At 35.2% G+C, this 22,283-nt stretch overlaps 1 protein-coding gene across 1 annotated transcript in view; it reads left to right on the top strand.

The window, feature by feature from the left end:
- LOC123247078 (contactin-3-like) overlaps window positions 1-16,943 on the top strand; it is a 76,793-nt gene extending 59,850 nt beyond the window's left edge. The window contains exons 13-15 of the mRNA XM_044675877.1: window positions 10,518-10,630; window positions 13,578-13,746; window positions 16,840-16,943. Of these exons, the coding sequence (XP_044531812.1) occupies window positions 10,518-10,630; window positions 13,578-13,746; window positions 16,840-16,943 (386 nt within the window). The remainder of the gene's footprint in view (window positions 1-10,517; window positions 10,631-13,577; window positions 13,747-16,839) is intronic.
- The last annotated feature ends 5,340 nt before the right edge of the window (window positions 16,944-22,283 follow it).

Here is a 22,283-nt window from a genome sequence, read left to right as displayed (position 1 = left end):
GATCTTTTATTTCATTCACTGAAGCATAATTGAATGTATGCTTTTGGTATTTTTACTTTTAACACCTATTTTAAAACTTGATGAACAAATTAACACTTAACATGTTTTCATCTTCCAGCACCTTTTAAGAATGTGTCATTAATGCAAGGCAGAAAATTATCTCTCGGGGAATATCAGTAATCTCTACAGAGAATAATGAATTATACAAGCATACTTCAAGATATCAAAAAACCCATAATTCATTAGGTATCTGAAAGGGGAAGCCATTCACAGAAATCACAACCCATCCATGTTTTAGTACAAGCTTTTTGGGGGGTTGCAATGGCTTCCAAATTTCACTGCCTACTGGTCAACCCTGTAGCAATGAGTTTTTTCACACAACTGGTTTATTCATTGGATTTTTCCATTTAATTTAATTTTCACTAAACATTTGTTAAGTGTTTACTATGAGCCAGGCACTATGCCACGCAAAAAGAGGTAAAATAGAGCAAATAGTCATCACACATCCCAAGTCTTCCATTTTGGTTGGACTATGGTGAACTTGGCCCCTCTTTAGCACAGACTAGGGTGAGGTATCCAGTCTGGAATTTAATGAAGATTGCACAAGTTAGATTGTATAAAAGTTGAAATAGCAATATCCAAATTGGTATTACAAATAATATACTTCTTAGCCCCAAATTATGTGCCTAAAAACAGCATGATTGCCTCTTTCCATCTTCTTAAAAAGAGGAGTAATGAATATCCTTTGGAACAAAATGGGATATAGTAGAAAGAATTGGATCAAGGACACCTGAATTCAACCCGAGTGTTCCACTTACCACTAATGTGACCTTGGACCATTATTTGTTTTTCTCCATGGATCTTAGTGTCCTCACCTGCAAAATGAAGAGATTGGGCTAGATGATACCTGACAATTGCTCTGCAATGGATCTATGATCCTGTGACATAAGTGGCCCTCATTTTCCTCACTGGTAAAATGAGGGCCACGTGGATCATATTCTGCCCAAGGTTCCTTTCCATTCAATATCTGTAATTCCATGTTATTTTCAACTTAAGATAATTTTAATTTAACTGAAGGTATAATAGGAAAGAAGTGGACTTAGAATTAAGAAGTCTTGAGTTCTAATTCTGCCTCATATACATACTGTCTCTATGAGCCTGGTTAGGTCATATATTCATTCTGTGCTTCAGTTTCCACATGTGTAAAATGGTGGAAGTTGGACCTTATGACATAAAAGGTACCTTCCAGGTCTGAATCTTGGAACCCACAAAATAATACTAACAACGGATTAAACTGATTAAATAATTTTCCTATGATTAAGACCCACAAAATTTTCTACAGTTTTTAAATGGGTATCATTAATCTATTTTTTTCTGCCAAATATGTCCTCAGCCTTCTTTTTGGTGTCTCTTACAATTTCTTAATGTCATCTGTAAAAGGAATCATTCATCAGGCTTCTACGGTTAGCTCTCTGTTGAAAAATCTCAACTTACTCATTACTTCCACCAACTCACTTCCTGATTTGAAAGGAAAGTGATTAAGAAGATCTCTGAAAAGAACCAGTTACATCTGAAATTTTATTATCTCTGGATTTTATCAGACGGAGATTTCTACCCTATTTAGACTAGTCACTTTGCTCAGAAGGTTACCTCCTATGGAATTAAAAAAGAGAGAACCCAGTTGGAATTTCAGCAGGTTTGTTCTTAATAAGAAGAAAAAAATATCACTTGATCATCTTACTTTACTTGATGAAAGTATAGTTTCTTTATAATGTTTGCACTTTCTCACCTTCTTGCTAAAAATGTAGCTGCTATTTTTGAGCAATTAATCATATCAATGATTCCTTTTTAGTAAAAAATTACTCTTCTTTTTCAATATGTGTTAGTTCATTGGAGGTGATAGTAAAGCACCAGGGCCTGTAATCAACTTTACATTTCATATCCCTGTGCCCCTACAAGTACAGTTATCTAAGTATGCCAGATCAAGAGAAGCATCTGATATGAAGGGAAATCCATCATCAAAAGAATAGTGGTGGAATTATTGCAGGTTTGCCAGCAAGTTAAATAGACGTCTTTTAACTCTAAGGAATGCACAGCCCAAGGGTCCATTTTTACTCTTGGGATGTCTGTGGAAACTAAGAATTCTAGCTTGCTCTGGGAGAGCCACTCTGTGGCAACCTGCCTCACCTGTAAAATGGAGGTGTTGTCCTTCATATTCAAAAAAGACCAAAGTGTCATCCCTGGTGATATAAATTGGATTGAAGTGAGGCAGAATCCACGAAGTCATCCTCTTCACTCTTTCTTCCAGAGTCCTCCGGAAGTCCAGTGTTAAGACAAAAGTCAGGATGATTGCTGTTGGCTCAGGATGTAGAGGATGACCTGTGCTTCTGCAATATCTAACAAGCTCTTAGTGCACTCCAGAGCACCTGCTTCTGCCTCTTTTGTGGCCACTGAAATATTGGGCTCATCTGCCAACTTCACCAGAAGTTTTTCCATACCTGGGATAGACACCCCCTGACTCACTGACAGATTTGAGACATCTCAGTTATCTTCTACTTTGTTTAGCCCATTTGCTAAGATGGTTTGCTAGGGCTGGCCACCATTCATGCCACAGCTTCTTGGACCCATTGGGTGAGAGCTGGGTGAGAGGAATAGAGTCACTTTGAAAGGGTCTTCGCAAGGGCTCACAACAGATGTACTTGTCCTCCCACCCAATACACCAAACTTGGGCATTACAACAGCAGCCACCTCCCAGGGTTGTTTCAAGATTAAATGAAATTGTATCTGTAAACCCTTTGAAAACCTTCAGAAACTATAGAGTTGAAAGCAGCAGCAACAGTAGTAGTAGTGGTGGTGGTAGTGGTGGTGATGGAGGTGGTGCTATAAACTTTTGGATGGATTTGGACAAGAGATGCACAGGAGAGCTAGGCATGGAATGGTTGGAATATGCATCACTGGAGAGAACATACAAATTAATGAAACAACTGATCTATTTGTGTATTTCCTGTAAATTTGTGTCTCTTGTTGAATCTTGTGGTCCTGGAGTTTTCAAAAACACAGAATTTTACATTTGGATTACATTTGGATGAAAATTTACCTTTACAGATGGAGTTGGTGTGCATCTAGGCCAACTCATACTGGAAAAGAACAACCCTGGGAGGTGGCTGCTGTTATAATTCCCAAGTTTTGTGTATTGGGTGGAAAGACTAGTAAATCTGTGGTGAGGACTTGCCAAGACCCTTTCAAGGTGACTCTACTCCTTGATTGTCCAACTGTCACCCAGCTCTCACCCAATGGGTCCAAGAAGCTGTGGCATGAACGGTGGCCAACCGTAGCAAACCATCTTAGCAGGTGGGCTAAACAAGGTGGGAGATAACTGAGAGGTCTCAATTCTGTCAGTGAGTCAGGGGGTGTCTATCCCAGGTATGGGAACACTTCTGGTGGAGTGGGCAGATGAGACCAAAATTTCTACCATATGCCTGGGAGGTGGTCAGCTAAATAAAAGGAGACAGAAAGGATGACCTGTGGTGGCAGTATATTTCATTTTTTGGACAACCATAATTGTTAGAAGGATACAGATAGGAGGCACCATGGATAAAGAATTGGACCTGGAGTCAGGAAAACCTGAATTCAAATTCAGCCTCAGACTTTTATTAGCTCTGTGACTCAGGGCAAGTGACTTAATCTCTTTTTTTCTTGACCCACTGGAGAAGGAAATAAGAAATTCCTTTGTCATCTTTTCCAAGAAAACTCCACAGACAGTACTAATGGACTATGGAGTTCTAAAGCATCTTCCTGACTCCAGGCCAAGTGCTCCATCCACTGTGCAAACTAGCTGCCATGCTAGACTATAAGATTGCAAAGATGCTATTTCCTACGAACTGTCAGAGAGAGTCTCTTCTTCCATTTATGTCATGTATCAATGCTATCCTTATTAGAAGAGGAAAATGAGTTTAACTTCAAAGCAAAATAGTGATAATAATAAATAAGAGTAATCATAACAATAGCTAGCATTAATATTGTGGTATAAGTCTGTCAATGTGCTTTACACATATCATCTCATATTATCCTCACAATCCTGACAGGAAGGTCCTGTTATTACTATCTCCATTTTACAGATGAGGAAGCTGAGACAAACAGTGGATAAATCACTTAACCAGGGTGGCACAGGGAGTATCTGAGGTCAGATTTGAACTCAGGTCTTCCTGATTCTAGGTCTAGCATTCTTATGCCATAGTTAACTACATATAAAATATTAATCATTATTTTAATTGCTTGTACATCTTTATATGAACTATCTCTTATCTCAGTATTCTTTGGAGTGGATTAGTTTTCCTTTTCATTTCTTCTGGCAAGTCCTACCCACCTCTGCAGATTCTGCATAATTGCTCTACTTTTCACTATAGAAGAGTCATATCCATCATCTTTAAATGTGACCTTCTAGACAGTAGTGTCAAAAACACTATTGGCTCCTCACTCTACTTAATATGATCAGACAGCAGAGAGTTCAATAACAGATCATGTGTTACTCATTAATTCACCAGAGCAACTAATATATTTTAGTTCCATAATTTGAAAGGTAAATTAATTTTCTCGTCAGCCAATGTAGGATCATCACTGAGGAATAATCATTAGGAAAAGGGTACCTGGCCAATTAAATTGATTTCTAATGTTCTTAACTTCCGTAGTAACTCATCTTTTATAGAGTCCTTTACAGTTCATAAAGTAACTTCTTCACACTCTTGTAAGGGTTCTATCCTGCCATTACTACCCCATTTTACAGGTGAGGGAAACTAAAGCTCAAAGTGATTTACTGGACTTTTCACAATCTCATAACCAGCAAGTGTCACAGCTAGGATGCTCACCCAGGTATCTGATTCCAGGTTCATTGCCCTTTCCAATAGACCTTATTGGCTCTTGATAATAGTGTAATTTTCATCATGAGCCTTTTATCAGTGGTTCTCAAAGGCAATTAAGAGACTGAATGATGTAGAACAAAGTGGTGGGAGTAAAAAAAAAAAAACTCTGCCTTCAAGTTCTGTGGTTGATACTGGAAGATTTTAACATTTAAGCAAAAGGCAAAACTCATTATAATCGTTGCATTTACCAGATTTGATGGAGAGGGAGATTTACAATATGAATACTCCTTTCAGCAGTGAAGGTCACAAACCATCCTGGCTTTTCATTCTATGGTATTATTATTGGCTCTGTCTTACAAGAGCTTCCATAAGCAATCTACCCCAAACCTGAGAGGTCTTCCTCCAAGTCAAGAGTTCTAATCTTAGTGCCCTTGAACTTTAGAATATATATTTCTATTAATGAAATTTTAATCTAGTGTCCTTTATAATCATATACACTTTATATGTCTATTTATAATACATCTGATACATTTTTATTGCGTTAATTGGGAAGGGACACACTTTAGGAGTTGATATAGTTATTGAAATACATGGAATGAGTCAAATCAGGGGCTTTTTTCTAACGAGATTTTAGGGTGAAATATTTTCTGTACTAAAAAGGTTTAATAAACCTTAATGAGATAGTTTATAAAAATGAATGAAATATAATATATTTGAGAAGTGGTCCACTGGCATTTTCTAGACGTTAAATGAGTAGATGACATAAAAAAAACTAAGAACAATTAGTCTAGGTTATTTTTTTTAACTCTCTTCTTCTGAAAGTCCTTATTTTTTATCAAGGTTATTCCCTTTAATTCTTCTTTTGAGATTTTACCCCCAATTGTGTTTTCTCCTATTTCAAATTTCCTAAAACACTCTTTGTCTATGCTTTTCTTTTCCCCAACTATGTATCTTGCTTCTATGCTATATTTATTATACATGCATTTATCCTAGTGTAGCCCTTCCTTTTTCACTTTTCCCTCGTGGAATGTGAGCTTCTTGAAACTGATTTTGTCTTTGTCTACACTATACTTATTACATTATCTTTCATTTGAGGCATATATAAGATAATGAAGTAGCTAAAGACTGGACCTGGAGTCAGGAGGAGCTAAATGCAAATCCAGTTTCTGGACACTTACTAACTTTCGTATCCTGGGCAAATAATTTAGCTCTCTGTGACTCAATTTCTTACACTATAAAATGGGGATAATAAAATACCTAATTCATAAGAGTGTTGCGATGTTTAAATGAGGTAATATGTGTAAAAAAAGTGCTTATCATAATGCCTGGTTTATAGTAGGAGCTTAATAAATGCTTCATGTTTTCTTTATTTTCTCCTCATGTAGGAGACATGATTTGTTGAATTGAACTGACATCTATCTCCTCTTCTTACTATTATTTCTCATCATTCTTTTCCATACATTTCACACCTTTCCTTTAGGAACTATCTAGTGGCTTGAACCCTTGATATTTTCAAAATTATGCCCACCTGAGAACTTTCTTAGCTATGTACTCAGGCCAAATGGCCACCCTATGTCATTCTTGGTAATAACTGTGTATTGTTAATGGTCATTTCCAGTTCCTCCTCTTCCATGTTGGATGTTGAGTTGTTAGAAATCAGCTGTAGTGATTTCATAGACCACTGATGATGAAACCTGATCTTTATTGATATGCTAACTAACATATTTATTCCACTTTCTGTCTATATGTTACTCTGTTTCTCTCCCTATCTTATAACCGTCAAAGAGTGAAAAATACTCACAGATTAAACTATTTTTGTCATTTAGCAATTTAGAACTAGAGGCAGCCAATAAACATTTATTAATCACCTACTATGTGCCAAGCACTGTCCTAAGGACAAAAAGGGATCCCAAAAATAGCCCCTGTTCTCAAGACTTTACTGTGTAGCTTGGTAAGTAGATAACCAACCTCTGAAAACTAAAGTGCGGTGTTTAAGCCCTGCCTCTGACATGTACTGACTGTATGACCTTAGGCAAGTCACTTGGACTCACAGTGCTCTAGGCATCACTTTAAGACTGTAAGGTATGGAGAATGAGCCAATCTTTTTTTGGTAGGGGGATCTTCTTCTTATCAGAGTTCCAACTACCTATCACTATTCCAGTCCCTGTTCCATTAGAGTGTAAACCTTAGATTTAAGTGTTCCTGACTACAGACCAGGCACTTTCTCAACTGCTTCACTAAGCCACAGCATAAATACTTAGTAAATACTCAGTTGATTCTGCAGACTTCTCAGTGCATCATTTAATTGTAAATGGGCAATCTAAAGTAGAAATTTTGGGGAGGGAAATGCCAGCCTTTTCCCATCTTCTGGCCTTATCAAAGATAATATATTTAATCCACCGGAGTCATAGAATGCTACCCACTTCTCTGACATATCTTGAAAATCGTTCCCTTAGTGCCTTTAACATTTTGTTGCCTACAGCATGAATTTATCATTTATATACTTGGTCATGCTTTATTCTTTTCCCAACTGTCTTCTTATGTCCTATTTTCAATCAATAATACATTGAATTCTGAGTGGTTAGAATTCAAATCAGTGATGCGTTAGTGAGAATAAGCCCATGTGGAATTACTTTTTGATCTTTTCCATTTTACATGTATTTGTTTTTCTTCTTCCAATTTAATCTATAAATGTTCTTGAGACAATCTAGTCATCTAAGCATCACTCCAAGATTTCTGGCCCTTCGTTCCCCAAGTCTTTTCAATATTTTGTCAATCTTTCTTATTCTTAATCTTACATTGCAATTCACCATAATGTTTTGTTGTAATTTCATATTCTAAACCAGAAGTGTCAAACATGTAGTCCTTAATATCTTCCAAACATGACCCATATCAGATTAAAATGTAAAAATTAAAATTCGACAAAATAAGTAAAAAATACAATAAAACAAAGGTAATGATAATATGTGTTTTTCTAAGTCAATATGACACAGCTTATGGTAAACCATTTCTATTTTGAGTTTGAAACCCCTGCTCTAATCTAGTATTGCTTTGGGGTACCCTGTCTCTTCACCTGGCAAGTTGTTGTTGTTGTTGTTGTTGTTGTTGTTGTTGTTGTTGTTGTGTATGTGTGTGTGTGTGTTTTTCTTGATAGAATATTTTCTTCAATTTTTAGCTTCATTAATATGTTCACTTTTACAATGATTAAAACTTTTCTAAAAACTTGTAATAGGCATAACCAAAATTTTTCCTCTGCATGGTTTGGAATGAACAAAGATTTTGTCATTGATGATGATGATTTGGGTTTGTTTGTTTTGTACATAGCTTTGGTCTGCAACCAGTGTTCTCGAAGTTATTCACCTCCCCAAAGAGATTTTCCTCTTCCCCATCTTAGGAATGTCATCATAGATGGAACTCTTTATCTCCAATTTTTATCAACATCTTGTTCATTGAGAGAGATAATGGTTTGAAAGGTACTAGAGACAGTGCCTGAAGATATATAGAGCATTTCTAGATTGCATTAGCATAGTGAATTCCAGGTCATGAAATGCTCTCAAACAATGCAGGTTATCATGTTCTCTTAATTTAAGTGTCAGATAGTCACGAACGGCACTGAGAAGTTAAATGAATTTCTGATGATCACATAGCAGCCAGTATGGAGCAGAAGCAGGATTTGAATGAAGGTTTTCCTGGCTTGGTTTTCTTTTCTGTAAAATGAGATTAAGAAGGAAGTGGCAACACATTCCGGTAACTTTGCCAGGAAAATACAAATCTCATTACAAAGAGCTAGACAATACTAAAAATGATCAAATAACAACTCTTTGGCTGATAAGTCAGCTCTTTCGATACTGCATCATCCTGCCTATGGACACTGAATAAAGATTTTCACTTTTGAGTGCCAACAGTTAAATTAATATTTGGAATATTGTAAAAACTGAGATTCTTAGTGTTCTCTTTGCCCTTTTTTGCCACTGCCCTAAAAATAACAAAGAGCTACACAGTCCTGAGGGCCATTTTGTGCTTTGGTTTATTTCATTTATCTCCACAGACAGAAGACTCACACATATTTATTTACTGTTGCTTATCCTCTCATAGTTAAATTAGTCTTTGGAAACATTAAGCTGTGGATCACCAGGAGCACAACAGATGCCTGACAGGGAAGGAAATTATTTAACCTCTTTGGCCTCACTCAGTTTCCTTATTTGTAAAATGAGGAGGTTGGACTAAATGGTTCTGAGATCCCTTGGAGCTCTACATCTATGATCCAGAGGTCAGAATTTGCAGAGCTGAAATGATTCTTTGCACCTCTTAACTGCTAACCCAGAATCATTTCCTTTGCATTTGGTCCTTCTAGCACCAATTAAATGAGGTTATAATTTTTTTTACCTCTTTGCGGGCCATTCACTCATTAATAGGATCAGAGTCAGTATACTTTTCAAAATTATGTCTCATTGTTTTAGTGCCTTTTAAAAATATTTTCTCAAAAAGAGCATATAAAATTAGATAATGCCAATTGTTAAAATATAGTCTTTCCTTGACTTTAATTATTGTGTCAACAGGAATCCAGACATTCACCTTGCTTCTCCACTTGACACTTTGCTTTTCCACTCATTCATGTCCCTAAAAATCACCTATACTTCACTTACTGTATCCTTTAATAGCACTTTCTACAGGTCTCTGAACTTGTCCCAAGTAGTTGAATATAATCTCTCAGTATTATGGCTATTGCACAAGGGTCACTAACTGGTATAAGTGAGAACCACCAGTACTAAAATATATTTTTGTATATCTCAGTTAGAAAGCCAATATCATATATATGTACATATATATGATAGAGTAAGAGACCTTAGATTTGAGTGTTCAACAACTTCTTCTGGTCTATGTTTACGTTTTTGTTTTTTTTTACATTTTTAAACCCTTAATTTCTGTGTATTGGCTCCTAGGTGGAAGAGTGGTAAGGGTGGGCAATGGGGATCAAGTGACTTGCCCAGGGTCACACAGCTGGGAAGTGTCTGAGGCTGGATTTGAACCTAGGACCTCCTATCTCTAGGCCTGATTCTCAGTCCACTGAACTACCCAGCTGCCCCTCCATGTTTACTTAATGGCAATGGACATGTCATTTTCTTTTCATTGAAAAAAACTACCAACCACAATAGCTTATTTTTTATTTTTTTTCCAATTGAATTTTTTTAAAGAAATTTTACAAGACAACCAATTTTACAAATCTGAAAAGGTATCAAAATTATGAATTACAACAGATGACAATGTATGAAATGGGTGTAAAACACACAAAAAATTTCATTGAATCCATTTAACACTTCTAAACTGAGTTATAGGACAATTGACAAGGTGAGTTAGTGGAGGGAGTTTCCAAAGTGGGAAGAAATCTTTCTGATGAAATCACACATACAGAGGAGAAAAAAATCTCAGTAGCCCATGAATGTTTGTCTAAAAAGCAATACTCAAATCATCTTTTGGTTTTCCAATATAGTTTAGTCTACAAACTGCAAACAAGATATATATGTATATGTATATATATATATATATATATATATATATATATATATATATATCCAAGACCCAACAATCATCATTTTTTTAACTATTTAATAGCCGTGCCAATAAATTTTGAAATATGTTTTCATTTTGTATTTTAAGCACCTAGTCAACCACCAGGGAATGTTGTCTGGAATGCCACGGAGTCTAAGGTGTTAATTAATTGGGAACAAGTTAAAGCGATGGACAATGAATCCGAAGTAACTGGATATAAAGTAAGTCAATGCCAAGTAGCAGACAGAAACAGTTGCAACTTTTATAAGATTTTTCTTCATACATATCTGGTCATGTATACACAATCATCTAAAATAATGTTTAATTTAAAGTCATTTTATGGATGCTTTAGATTAAGCATTAATCATTTTTCCAATTTGTCCCATGGCACTGTGCTACACATAGAGAATATTAGTTGATATGTTTGAGACCTAAAATTCAGGGCAAAAAAACAACTTAAAATTACTCTTATTTCAATTCAATGCTACATGTATGCTTTTGCTCATTTGTGGTTGCCAATTTGAGATTTCTTAAATTAGGCTGCAAATTTGAAGATGGTGCAAAAAGTTAATTTCACAATGTAATAAATTTTAATATTTTATCACTTCTGGCATTTACAACAAAAACAACTAGATTGGGCTGTTGTCCATAAGACTGAATATAACTATTAGAAAATTTATTCATTTAAGTTCCTTTTGGGAAACATATTCATGTTTTATCTTTGGATGATGGATTTTCCTGAAAATTTATTCCATAAAAATATTTTTTGAGGATGGTTTGCACTTAGGGATTGGAAGTCTTTTTCTGCCTTATTATCCTTGTAAAACTCAAGCATAATCCAGTACTCCTAGGGATCTGTGATATCACTGATTTGGGAATTCCCTCCAATGATGTAAATTGCAACTCATGTCTAATTGCCCATCAGATCAGACCCTGGCCATTTTTTTTTCCATAAAAGAGTGAAATGGAGGCAGGGAGCAGAGTGCCCACCCAACATTTTTTTCATTTTTCTAAAATTGCCTAGTTAGCAGCTATCCCTCAACTTGTTATTAACCAAATCATTTTTTCTGGTCATATCATTTCTCCAATAGTCTTTACAACCTACATTTCTTGTTTAATTTGTGCTGTGATCTGTTAACACCCACTGGGCCTTTGCATTGCCCTTTGGGCGATTGTCAATTAAAATCCTACAGTATCCCATGAGCCACATGCATGTTGTATTCAAATAAATTATTTATCATCGATAGACCACAATAAATTGAGACCTTTTTAATGAATGTGATTTTAATTGACCGTACATGTATAAACATGACCTTGATTAATTCATTTCTTAGTAATTGTTTCTTATTTATATTTCCTGGTCATTAGTTCATGAATATCATATGGTTAGGTTTAATCAGAAACAACGAGTTAAGTCTTTGTTTTCCCCTAATTTTTTGGCTGGTGACAAGTGGCAGGATAAACAAACAGATGGCTTTTCTTGCCATTCTTTGGCAACACTTGGGTTCTAGCCTTGAGTCTTTATTTTTTCCTGTGTCTCACGTAAGAATAGTTCAATCTATCAGTCAGTTGCCTTTTCCAAAAGGGGGTAAGATGAAATGAGAAGAAAATATTTTATACTCTTTGGAGTGAATCTCAGCTTAGAATATGAAGAAAATGTTCCTATAATTAATATACCTATATAAGGGATCCAGAAATCTTAAAGAGAAGAGTATCATAATGCAGTATAACTATTTTTCCCCTGAGGCCTTGTAAAGCCAGTGGGCAAATAACTGACTGTAAAACGACAACAACAAACAGAAAAAGCGTTATATTTGATTATATTAACATTTTCTTTGTTAAGGATGACTCCTAAACTCCAAGCTCCAAATTTCATTTAAAATTGAGTTATTGCTAATATGACAATTTGGATGGAGACATGATTTCCTTGGCAGAGTGATTTCTTCATTGGTACAGATCTCAGTTCCTAAAAGTTTGCACAGCCTCATATTTTTCCACATGTTTTCCCATAAAACATCCACGGAGATCCTGTACAATGTGTTAGAATAGTAGAAACAAACTATACACTGAAAGAAGAAGTCATAGGAAGCAATGAGATATGGAGAGACTCATTATCAGAATATTAAATAGCAACCAATGTTTTCCTGAAGTTTTTTGGAGTAGAGGGAAAACAGTGACATTATTATTATACCTTAAAAAGTTTAGGAGCCACAGTAAAGCTGTATTTAAAAACTAACAATTTGATGAGAAATGAGAAACATCTTTTTTTTAATGGGAAAGGCACCAATAGATTGCTATAGGAATTTCCCAAAAGGAAATAAAGTTCTTTGTGACTCTCTCCTGAATAAGAACAACTGGAGAGGCCAATGTCTTATCCCATCCATTACAGTCTCCTACAAGGCTTCTCATCATTGGTATGAGGGACAGACCCATCAATCACCTCCAGATGAATCTCCTCTCATATATATTACAAAAATGGAAAGTGTTACTGGTGAGAGAATTTGTTCTTATTCAGGATGGTCAAGATAGGTGTCTACTCACCTAAAAAGTTTATCTCTTTGCAACTTGCATGTTGATTCTACCTTCTGAATATTTGGGATGTAATGACCCATATTCAGGCCATATACTTTATATCAGCATTTAAGGGAAGAAAAGTCTACTTCCCCTTCCCCCGAGATCTGAGAGTCCTTGAGATAATGTCTAAAATGGTCCCTTTGGCCTCTTTCTTTTGCATTTGTAATTCTGGCTTTTGAGTTTATGATCCTGAAATTGAAAACTTCAGTAGAGGGCAGGATTTGTGCTTGTTTTTGAAGAAGTCACTTCTTGATATTTTCAGAGTGGATTTCAAGGGAGATGCCATTTTATTGTACATTGTCACATTTCAGAATAATGCTAAGAAAATAAAAAAGAAAAATGATAAAATGTTTCCCCTAAACATATATATGGAAATCATACCTTGAGTAATTATAATTTTAATATAGGTAGTTTTAATTTTTTTCCTATTTTGAAGAACCATTCAATCATTCATTTGTGTAGACGGATGTTTTTCTAATATGTGTAACATAAACTGTGCCCACACCTCCATGTCTACACATGCACCCAAACCAGAGTTATATTAATGGAAAAAAAAAACGGACTGTTCAAAAAGTGTCTTTTTATATGTTGTAGGTGCTTTACAGGACAAGCAGCCAAAATAATATGAATATACTGAACACCAATAAAACTTCGGCTGAACTTTTGCTGCCTATTAATGAAGACTATATTATTGAGGTAAAGGCATCGACGGATGGTGGAGATGGCACTGGCAGTGAGCAGATCAGGATCCCAAGGATAACAAGTATGTTATCAGTTTTGTTTTTTTTTTTGGCTGCGAAGCGGTTTTTAGTGCACTATATCCTATGTTCAGATCATGACGTACAGAGCCTAGCTAACTCTACATGTCATCGTTTTTCTTCTATTATTGTAAGAAAAACCAATGAATAGAGATGAAGGGTCAAGTTTTGAGGGCAGAAAGAATGAAAAGACAGTCATGTCATAAGAGCCCTATATGTGTAGTTAGGCTGTCCTGAATTCAAATCCTGTCTTAAGAAACTAGCTGGGTGACTCTGGCCAAGTCATGTATAGTCTTTCAGCTTTGATTTTCTAATCTCTAATGACAGCACTTAACTCATTGGGTTGTTATGAGAATCAGAAGAGGTAATATGTGTGAAGTATTGGTAAATGGTAAATCATAGAGTGCCATAACAATATTAGCTATTATTCATTTTTAAAAATATGTCAATAAAGCCTCTTTAATTTGGACAAAGTAATAATCCAATGCAGGCTAAAGCATTGTATAAGAAGAAATGTTTTGGTAATTAAATTAATAGTGCAAGAGAGTCTTTAACCTATGGACATTCTTTTTAAGGTCATTAGCATTCTAATTGCTTGTATACTGTACTACTAATTACAGATAGATCGCATCTCATTAAAGAAAATCCGGTGGATATTCAACTTGGTTTTTACCAAATAATTCAATTTATATAGTCTTTGATAGAAAAATCACTGCATTTTTGTAAAGAATATTCTCTAATTCAGATTTTTAATTGATTCACATAACCATTTCTACAATTAGTACATATTTTTAAGACTTTACTACCTTAAGAAATTAAATCAGAAAAATAAACAGGTGAAGCTCATTATTTTCTAGTCATTTTTATTCAAAGTTTTAGCTCTTTAGGGCAATTTTTATAGGCAGAAATTCCTACTAAATCTATTATTCCCAAAGCACTGATCTAGCCATGTCACTCCCCTGCTCGATAACTTCAGTAGCTCCCTGTGACCTCTAGAATAAAATGCGAACTCATCCATTTGGCATTTAAAATCCTTTATAACCTTACTGCAATCTCTCTTTCTTTCCTTATTACATATTAGTCCCCTTCATGCACTCCATACTCCAGCCACACTGGCATTCTTACTATTTTTCACACACAGTCTTGCGTCTCTGATACCTGAGCTTTTGTACAGGCTCTCCCCCAGGTGTCAAATGTTCTTCTTGATCTTCCCTCATAGAACTGTTATTTTTCTTTAAAAGTCAGGTCAGATTCCATCTCTTATATGTACCTTTTCTAAACTTTTTAGTTGCTAATGTCTCACTCAATCACCCCCAAAATAGCATGATTTATTTATTTCACACTTATTTATATGGATACATATTCTCTCTAATGAGGGAAGCAGCATGAAAATACATATCTTTCTATATATCTATATTTATTTATACATATCTATGCGTGTATGTGTTTATGCATATCAATACTTATACGTATTGATATATATATATATATTTTTTTTATGGAGACTCATATACACAAATGTATTGCTTCTCTCATTAAAATATAAGATCTTTGAAAGGGATAATATTTACCATTAAAAAGCAAAATGGTGTCTTTACTCAGGGAGAGAAAGCAATTGCTATTAGTATTGTTGTGAGGATGTGCTCCAATAGGAAGTAAGAAGACAGTCAATCCCAGAAAGGATATCCAATGTCTAGCTAGTGTTCCAATTAAGTCAGTTTTAAAATTAGTAAATGATTCTATGTTATAACTAGGAAAACTCTAGGAGTCGTGTTCACAGTGACTAAGGGCTTCTTCGTTAAGCCCAAAAGGTCCCCAGGAAAGGTTGAGTCGCCATTATTGTACAGGGCAGGAGCTATTTTTCCCTTTGAGGCTGCTGAATCATGGCTGGTCCTTTTCCCTAACTGACTGAGAACTGCTGAGTTTGCACAGAACAGTGACTGCAGGAACCTATCATTATGAAAATGGAGTTCATATTGATTTTTTGAGGCTAGTGCTTTTGTATTATATGATAATTACTTAGCTGCAAATATATGAAAGCAAACAAATGAATATTTTCCATGTCCTCACCCACAGAACTTTTCATTTAGAGATTAGTCAAAGATCATATAAATTAGGTAATATTATATGTGTAATTAAACAACAAAATTAAAGGAAATTTCCCATGTTAATTGAAGTCTACTAATGCTGAATAAATAAAAGCCAACATATTTTATTTTATTTGATCTGATTTAGAATTACTTATTTGCCTTGATTTGTCTAAATCCAAGATTTCCTCATTATGAGAAGTTCCCATTGAGGGACTTTCTCTCAAGGAATGTCAGCACCTTTTCTGCCAATTAGAATCTTAGAGGATGTATCTACAGTACTGAGTGTTTAAATATCTGCCTTATACAGTGACACATCATCCTTCAGAGGCAGAGCTTGAACCAAGGCTGGCTTATTGTCCACTATGCTCGCTTTGTTGTTCAGTCATTTTTCAGGCACATTCAACTGTTTGCAACCCCATTTGGAGTTTTCTGGGCAAAAATGCCGAAGTGATTTTTCATTTTCTTCCCTAGTTCATTTTATTGATGAAGAAATTGACATAAACAGGGTAAAGTGACTTGCTAAGAGTCATACTACGAGTAAATGTCTGAGGACAGATTTGAACCCAAGAAGATGAGCCTAAGAGGCCTAACACTCTCTCCACTGTACCATCTAGCTGCCCCGACTATCCCAGACTGCCTCTCAAATTTTTTTTTTTACAAAACCCAGTGGAATTGTGTGTTGGCTATGGCAGTGGGGTGGGAGGAGGGGAGAGAAAGAACATGAATCATGTAACCATGGAAAAATATTCTAAATTAATTAATTAAATACATTTTTAAAAACATGTTTTACAAATATGTAAATATTCAATCTTTTCCATTCACCATTCAGGAATGTTTAAGGAAGAGTAGTTTGAGATATAAATAAGGTGAGGGAAAGCAGTAAATCATTGTCACAACTCAAGAATTCATGTTAGATTTCTCCTTGGTGTGCAAGTCATCACAGTTGTCACTGATAGTGGTACCACCATCCTGATTCAGTGTTTGTTTTTTCCCCCCAATCTGTTGCAGATATGGATGCAAGAGGGTCTGGTTCAGCAGTCTGGAATGCCTACCCCTTCTTATCAAGCTGCATAACCATACTACCCGTATTTCTTGTGAAGACTCTTTGGTGATATTGATTTTCATTCTATAGGAAATTGATTGGTTACCCCACCCCTTTCAAAAGTGCTTTCTTGATAGACAGTGATTATGCATGGTTTTCTTCAGCTCTCTGTTTTTAAGTATTTTCTATTTCACCATAGGTTAAAAAATACAAGTACAGTTTTTTTAAAGCAGTATATCCTTTTAGAGAAATCTAAAATGCCTTAATACTTACTTGATGAACCAAAGGAATTTACATATTGCACCCTTCAGATTTTTTTCAACCAACATGATTATGTGAAGAATCCAAGCATTGCCTAAGACTGGGAGGCTCACAAAAACTCAAATCTTCAACTTAAATGAAGCTCTATTTTTCCAATAATCATATTGTGATTTGAGAATTTCATCAGGTGCTATGCTTACTCATGAACTGTAATCCCAGAGAGAATGCTATTTGTATGTATTTCCTAGACTAGCCAGAGATCTGTTAAGAGTACTGTGTTTGCAAATTACAATTTGTAAAGTTCCCATGCTTCAAGATTCATTACCTTTTAGTGGAATTGAGATCACATCAAATGGGCTATTCCTACCCATGTTGGGGATCTCATCTTAATCTGTGTCTACTTATTCTGGGTAACATATCCATGGAGAAGTGGATAAAACATTACACAATGTGTTAATTGTTCACTTTGTCATTTTATATAGTGCAGATTGCTATAATATATTATTTCCTCCCCTTGGGGAATTTTTAATTCTTCCCCCTTTAACAATGCTTCAAAACAAAAGAGCTAGAAAATGGAGAATGTCTAGATTCGAAACTAAAATATTAAGCAAAACTCAGTTCTGCATTCTTAACTCCTACATTTACTGAAACTCATCATTCTATCAGAGCACATTTTGCAATTGCTGTACTTTTCAGATAATGTTTTGATGAGATTGTAGCAACGCTGGAGATTTTATTATGTGTAAGTGACAAAATCTCTCAGCACTCATTAAAAAAAAAGCTGTTCTACTCATTTTCCTAGCAATATGTAAAAATGATGTAAAAACAAACATATTCAGTTATGGCCATTTCAAAACAAGATTTTCCACTGATATCCCATTTCACAAGAATTTTCTCATTTTTACTTTCAGCAATATCAGAATTTAAAACTATGAGAAAAATTTCAAAAATAAGGAGAAGTGAAATTCTGGTATTGCTCTGAAACATCTCCATATGCATATAGAGATTAAATTTAAGAAAGTTATTGTATAAAAGAGAAAAAAAGATTCACAACTTTTCTTGCAAGATTTGTATATACTGTATATACCTAGAAAAATATAAATGATTAGTAGCTTTTCATATGGTCATGGTTGTTTCCTACAGCTCACAAATTGGGAAAGTATTATTTCCTAATCAATCTGTATTTCCTGCCATGTGTAAGAAGGTTGTACCTTTTAAAAATTATTTTAGTAATTACTGCGAAACATTCATTTATTTCCATTCCTATGATGGCTATCCTATTGTTTCATTTAACTTCTAGTTATATATCTCTGTGAGATATGTACCAGGTACCTTGTTTCATATTGAAAAGTATGAAATTTCTCCTTAAACTGCTGTGTGTGTATCCTATGGTTATCTGTATTTATTATTTTCTATTATTCTAATAACATTTATAATATTGGGAAATGCTGGGACATTTTTAAAGTATGTTAAAGTACAGAGCCTAGCAGTAAAATGAAGAATATGTAAAAAGGTCAAAAGTGGAGTTAGTATATATGCTAATGACTTTTCCTGGTAATAGTATAATTCCTTGTATATTCCTGACATTTTGGTTTCTCCTTTTTTTTCTAAAATGTTTTTAATACACTTTAAACCATGTCTCTGAACACTTGCTTGATTGACCTTCCTAATAAACACATCCGTTTTGTAGTCAATGATCTTTGTATTTTCACCATTTTTATGCTTTTAAGCAGAACTATGGCATCCTCTGAAGTTACTTAGTTTATCATGATTTGTCTTTGTCCTACTAGTCATACTTTAACAGTATAATTTGATTTCAGTTTATAAAAGCCCTGGAAGAAATGAGATTTCACAGGCAATAGAATGTTGAACTTTGAATAAGCAATAACTGATCATTGACTTTGGCCATTAAGCTATCTGAGCCTGTTTCCCCTTTTGTAAAACAGTGATAATAATAACACATAAAAAGGTGATGATGATGATGATGATGATGATGATGATGATGATGATGATGATGATGATGATGATACAGGTAGAACTAAGGTAGTGCTTTAAGATTTCTAAATTGCTTTACAAATATTGGCTCATTTTGTCCTAACTCTAACCCTGAAAGTTAGATGCTATTACTGGGTGTTGTGAAGATAAAATTAAATAATTTAAAAGCAAAGTGTTTTTTAAGCCATTGTGCTATATAAAATGTTAGCTAAAACCCTCACTAAGGGTCTCATTGTCTACCATTAAGGTTATGTATACTTTCTATTGAAGATTGAAGTTATACACTTTTTAGAAATCAATATTGGAAATGTCAGAAAATAACAGGTACTCACATCAATACTTAGATGCATCCATGATCTCACTAAAGTGAAAACTCTCTCCAAGACAGACCTGCCTCCATTCATGCCTTCTTATTCGGTAGGACTATTATCCTTGCCCTCTTGCAAACCTCCAACAGATGGCCATCCAATGTACTGGACCCTTGGCCACCACTTTTCCTTCAATCTTTCCATGTGACCAACCCATATTATTTTGCTTGTTTTTATGATTTTCCCTCATTTTTAAAGTTTCTTGTCTCCTTTATGCCAATTATATGCTTTCTCCCATTGTCCTTTTGGTGAGCCTTCACTTTAAATTTTTGGAGTCTCTTGTGTTCCCATAATTCATGGCTACACAACATCATTTTATTGCTATTTAAAACTATGTTCCAGGGAGAAGCATGGAGTTATTAAGGAAAACTTGAAATTATCCAAGATTTTTCTCTGTTCCTCTTCAATTCCAGGCTGGCCAGCAACAAGCATTTATTAAGCACTCACTATGTGCTAGGCATTGTGCTAAGTGCTTGGGAAAGAAACATACACAACAAGAAAAATAGCCCCTGTCTTCAAGGAATTTACATGGGAATGTAAAGGTCCTACATCACAGGAAGCAGAAAAGGAGGAAATGGAGAGAAATAGGTGCCCACACATATAGGGGTGCATTGGGGAAGTCTAGAGGGCCAAAAGTGGAGCTGAGAAGGGAATAAAGTATGGCTTTGGTCTGTGCCCATCCAGCGTCTGCCAGTGAGAACCTGTGAACCTGATCCTTGAGTTGTTCATCTAAGTGCAAGAATTGTGCTAGGCAATGGGAATTCTTCATCTCCTTGATGGTGTTGTTTTCCTGGAAAGTAATGCACACACACACAAACACACACACACACACACACACACACATCTAAACCAGGGATTTAGAGAACAGATGATACTTTAACTCAAAATGATTCAGGCTGGTCATCCAACCAGAGGATTGAATAATTAAATGAATATAATCTCGCATGAGAAAGCATGTTTCCTGCGATACAATTCTGGAGGTCACTTTGTTGCTCTGAAGACAAGGAAGACTGTAATAATTGTAGCTAGTGTTTATATAATGTGTACTGTGTACGGTAAGGCACCGTGGTAAGTGCTTTGTGGATTTTAAAATTAATATACAATAACTATTATATTTAATAAAGTTTTATTAATAATAACTCAAGTAAGAAACCTAGCTATTCAGCCCACTCTCCAGAGCAAGAGAGGAAGAATGAGGTGGAGCCTCAGAACTTATACAAATGTGACCACGCAAAGGTGGGCAAAGGGAGAAGCATTCTAGGTAATACAGAAAGGAAGTTTGGGTAATGTAGTTTTTAGGGGTTCAAGATTTTCCAACTATACAGCTTTATACTTCTTATCTCATTTGATCTTCACAACAACCTAGGGAGGTAAGTGCTGTTATTATTACCATTCCACAAATGTCGGAAGTGAAGCAAACAGAGGTTTAAGTGACTTGCCCAGGGTCACACAATTAGAATGTGTCTGAAGCTGGATTTGAACTAAATCTTCCTGACTCCAGACTAGAGCTCTATCTACTGCACTACTTACCTGCCTGCCTAACATCAGTTAATTAAGGCATGGAATACCCATACACTTACACACATAGCCCCCCTTATTTTATATGCATGTTTTTATTAGATATGCCCATATACATCAACATATAAATTTGGATTTATATTACCTATTGCACATATAGATAGATCTCTGGGTGTGTGTGTGTGTGTGTTCATTCCTGAGATATATTTAATAAGAAGTTGGCCTAGACTTATTTAAGTGACTGACCCACTAAGGGAACCTTTCATGCCTTCTCATAAAACAGGAAACATTCTCAGCAGACATATAAAGCACTGGCCTCAGAATCAGGAAACCTGAATTCCAATATGAACTCTGAAACTTTTACTGGATATCAATGAGCAATTTACTTTATCTTTCTTGTCCTCCGTTTCCAAATCTGTAAAATAGAGAAGTTAGAGTCAATGTCTCTAAGATCCTCTAATTTTTTTTTTAATTAGGCAAAGCTGGAAGGAAATTTAGTATTCTAAAATTCCTTAGAATGCTTTTATAGCTTTTTCAATCACTTGGTGAATTAAGCAGAGGAGGAAACAATACAATGCCTAGTTTTTTAGGATTACTCTTTTTTAGTTTTAAGTCCTAGACATCTGATTATATTGGAATAGAGAACTCACAGTAAGACAACTTTCTTCACTGTTCAAGATCAATACCTGCTCCACAACTTATAGTCACAAAGAGCTATTGAGGGGATAAATGAACTGCCCACAGTCCCACTACCAGCATGTGATAGAGGTGGGACATGACCTCAGGTCTTTCTGACTCCAAGGCCAGATCTCTAATTATCTTGGCACACTGTCTCTCAATTTCTCTTTATGTCGAACTATTTCATTCCTCTAGAAGTTTAAACCTGGCCCAAAGATTTCTCCATAGGCTTGCCAGGAGAGAGATGTCAACTGTGTGCTTGAGTTTCTTGGGAAAGCCAATTGTTAAATTTTCAGAGTGAATATTTATACCTCAGTAATTTTCAATCAACTAATCAGAGCTTATATATTGTTTTGATTATTGTCTAGACTTAAGAACATGTTGATGATGCAGAATAAATTTAAAAGTGTGTATGCTTATTTTCTACCCCAAGAGATGTGGTTGTTAAATATTTACCAGCACATTCCTGAATGTTATGCAATTAGGCTGAGTTTCTGATGTTGATAATGAATCCAAATGTTTAAAAAAGAAAGCATAGATTCTACAATTATTCACTTCCTGTTCTGGTTTTTTTTTGTTGTTGTTTTTAC

The sequence above is a fragment of the Gracilinanus agilis genome, chromosome 1, assembly GCF_016433145.1.
Source record: "Gracilinanus agilis isolate LMUSP501 chromosome 1, AgileGrace, whole genome shotgun sequence".
NCBI classification, from domain to species: domain Eukaryota; kingdom Metazoa; phylum Chordata; class Mammalia; order Didelphimorphia; family Didelphidae; genus Gracilinanus; species Gracilinanus agilis.
This window is presented reverse-complemented; position numbering and strand designations above follow the sequence as displayed.